Here is a 2,193-nt window from a genome sequence, read left to right as displayed (position 1 = left end):
TACATACATACATACATACATACATACATACATACACACGCAAAACATGCATGCATTCAAGCCATCTCGCGCCGCCCGTTCACACCCCGCCCCCCAAAGGACGAGCGCGGCGTCTCGCGCGACGAGATGGCGGCTGCCCTAGACGAGGTGGCATCCGGCCGCATCCCGAAGGACCGCCTCGCCCTCAAGTGCCTGTACGATGACATGGCCTCATGGCCATACCTGCAGGACACGGAGCCCGCGCGGCCGGCCGCCGCGCCGGCCGCCGCGGCGGCTGCGCCGGGCGCGGCGGGCGAGGCGCGGGACGCGTACGCGGCGCTCAGCCAGGCCGGGCGTGAGTTGCACAGGGGCCGGGCGTGTGCGTGGCGGGGGGCCGGGGCGGACGGGGGCTTGGTTTGCTGAGCATGCGCAGGGACGGCGGCGTGTCTCGACAGAACATCAGAATCCATACATGCTCGCCTGCGAAGGCACAGCAAACGACTTTCATGCCTCAACACGCCTTGCACTCGCCCCCAACCCCTGCACTCCCGTCTGCGACCCCCAGCCGATTCGATCGTGAAGCCGTACATCATGGGGAAGGAGGCGCGCGCCGGCGACAAGCCGCAGACCCTGGCAGACCTCATGCCGGACTGGGTGGGCTACGGCACGCTCTACGGTATCAGCCTCATCCCTGTTATGCTGGCGGTGGGCGCGGTGGCGGTGATCTTCTTCAGCTCGCTGCGGTGATCTGAGATCTGGTGATCTGGTTGTTCGGAGGTTCCAAGGTTTCGGCAGCGCCCGGCCTGGCACAGCGTGAGGTCGGGGGCTGTTGGGCCGGCGCGGTCGGCAGCTGCGGCGGCGGCAGGATGAAGAGGGTCGGAGGAGTAGCCACGTGCGAGCGCGGTTTGCAGGGCAGTATCTGGTGTCTCAGCCTTTCCTGCACGACGGTTTGCTGTTCCTGGTGTGTATTGTTGCGTTGTTTCCTGCCTTTCATGTAATCACAACTGACCAGCTGCAGGAAAGGAATTGAGCAGCATCCCAGCTTCTTGGGCTTCAGCCTTGCACGGTTGTCTACTAGCGCTGTTGGCTGGACTGGCCTGACTCGGACAACGCAGTGCACATTGCTCACAATTGACATCCCAATCAGCCTGGGAAGGCCTACTCTTAACAAGTGCATGGACCTGGCACCGGGAACGAGGATACCGTGCTGTACAGCTGGTGATTCAGAAATGGTATGACTAAGCACACCACTTGTAGTGCGGGACTGGCATTATTTTGCGCGCACGGTAACGTGCCAAACACATACATTGTGACAATACACGTTTATACATGATCGTATTTTGACGACGGGGATGCCCTGGACGCCGCCGTGCCGCACACACGAGCACAACAGAGCACTGTGAAGCAGCGAAACGGCTGACACACACACACACACACACACACTGAGTGGCTGCTTCCCCTCCGAACAATCTGCAAGGCTGCAGCGCGTCAATTCTGTGTTTTGGTTTGCACTAGTATGATCCTCACTCACCACATACGGTATGCAACCCTTGCCGACCTCTGTCAAAATCATCTGCGACGAGATCGCAATCCACTTCCGTGCTCTTGACTGAATGGGTCAAGAAGATAAGGCAGCCGTCTTAGAGGATGTGCCAGCACGGCCTAGCAGAAAGCGCTCACGTCCAAGCGCAGCCGCGGCACTGCCGTCTGCAACACCAGGCGCTGGTGATGACTTGAGCACCCGCAGTGCAGAGCAGCGGACATCGGATGGAGAAAACCCGGTGCCTGCAGATGAAGCGTCATCGTCGCCGGCAAGCGCGCAATACCATGCCCCTTCCAGCCCCTCTGGCGCCGAGATGGAGGCTTGTATCCTTGAGCTGCTGCGCGGGCGCCGCGCGGGCGCCACTTGCTGCCCCAGTGAGGCCCCCAGGCGCCTGCGGCCCGCGGCTTGGCGCCCGTTGATGGAGGCTGCCCGCGTGGCCGCGCGGCGCCTGGCCGAGAAGGGTGTCATCGAAATTACGCAGCGCGGGCAGGTGGGAATTGGCGGCTGTGGAAGCGGCCGCTGGCCAGCGTTTCGAGCTGCTTTGCAGCAAGCCTGCTGCTGACGATGTTCAGACGGGGTGGGATGCAAAATCGCTCCAGCAAACACCTGTCCCATAGTTGTGGTCACGTATTCACGTCTTGCATGCCCGTGCCCCAAGCCCCCTCCCCCTC

The 2,193-nt window shown here is 61.8% G+C and overlaps 1 protein-coding gene across 1 annotated transcript; it reads left to right on the top strand.

Annotated features, from left to right (window-relative positions):
• Positions 1-126: 126 nt before the first annotated feature.
• MNEG_16546 (hypothetical protein) lies at positions 127-726 on the top strand (the record flags this gene model as incomplete). The annotated part of the gene is made up of 2 exons (XM_014034984.1): positions 127-334; positions 545-726. 2 exons carry the CDS (start codon positions 127-129, stop codon positions 724-726), a joined length of 390 nt encoding a protein of 129 aa, XP_013890438.1.
• Between the last annotated feature and the right edge of the window lie 1,467 nt (positions 727-2,193).

This window comes from Monoraphidium neglectum, assembly GCF_000611645.1.
Source record: "Monoraphidium neglectum strain SAG 48.87 unplaced genomic scaffold scaffold06497, whole genome shotgun sequence".
Taxonomy (NCBI): Eukaryota; Viridiplantae; Chlorophyta; class Chlorophyceae; order Sphaeropleales; family Selenastraceae; genus Monoraphidium; species Monoraphidium neglectum.
The sequence above is the reverse complement of the archived record's forward strand: the minus strand, read 5'-3'. Positions and strand labels throughout refer to the sequence as shown.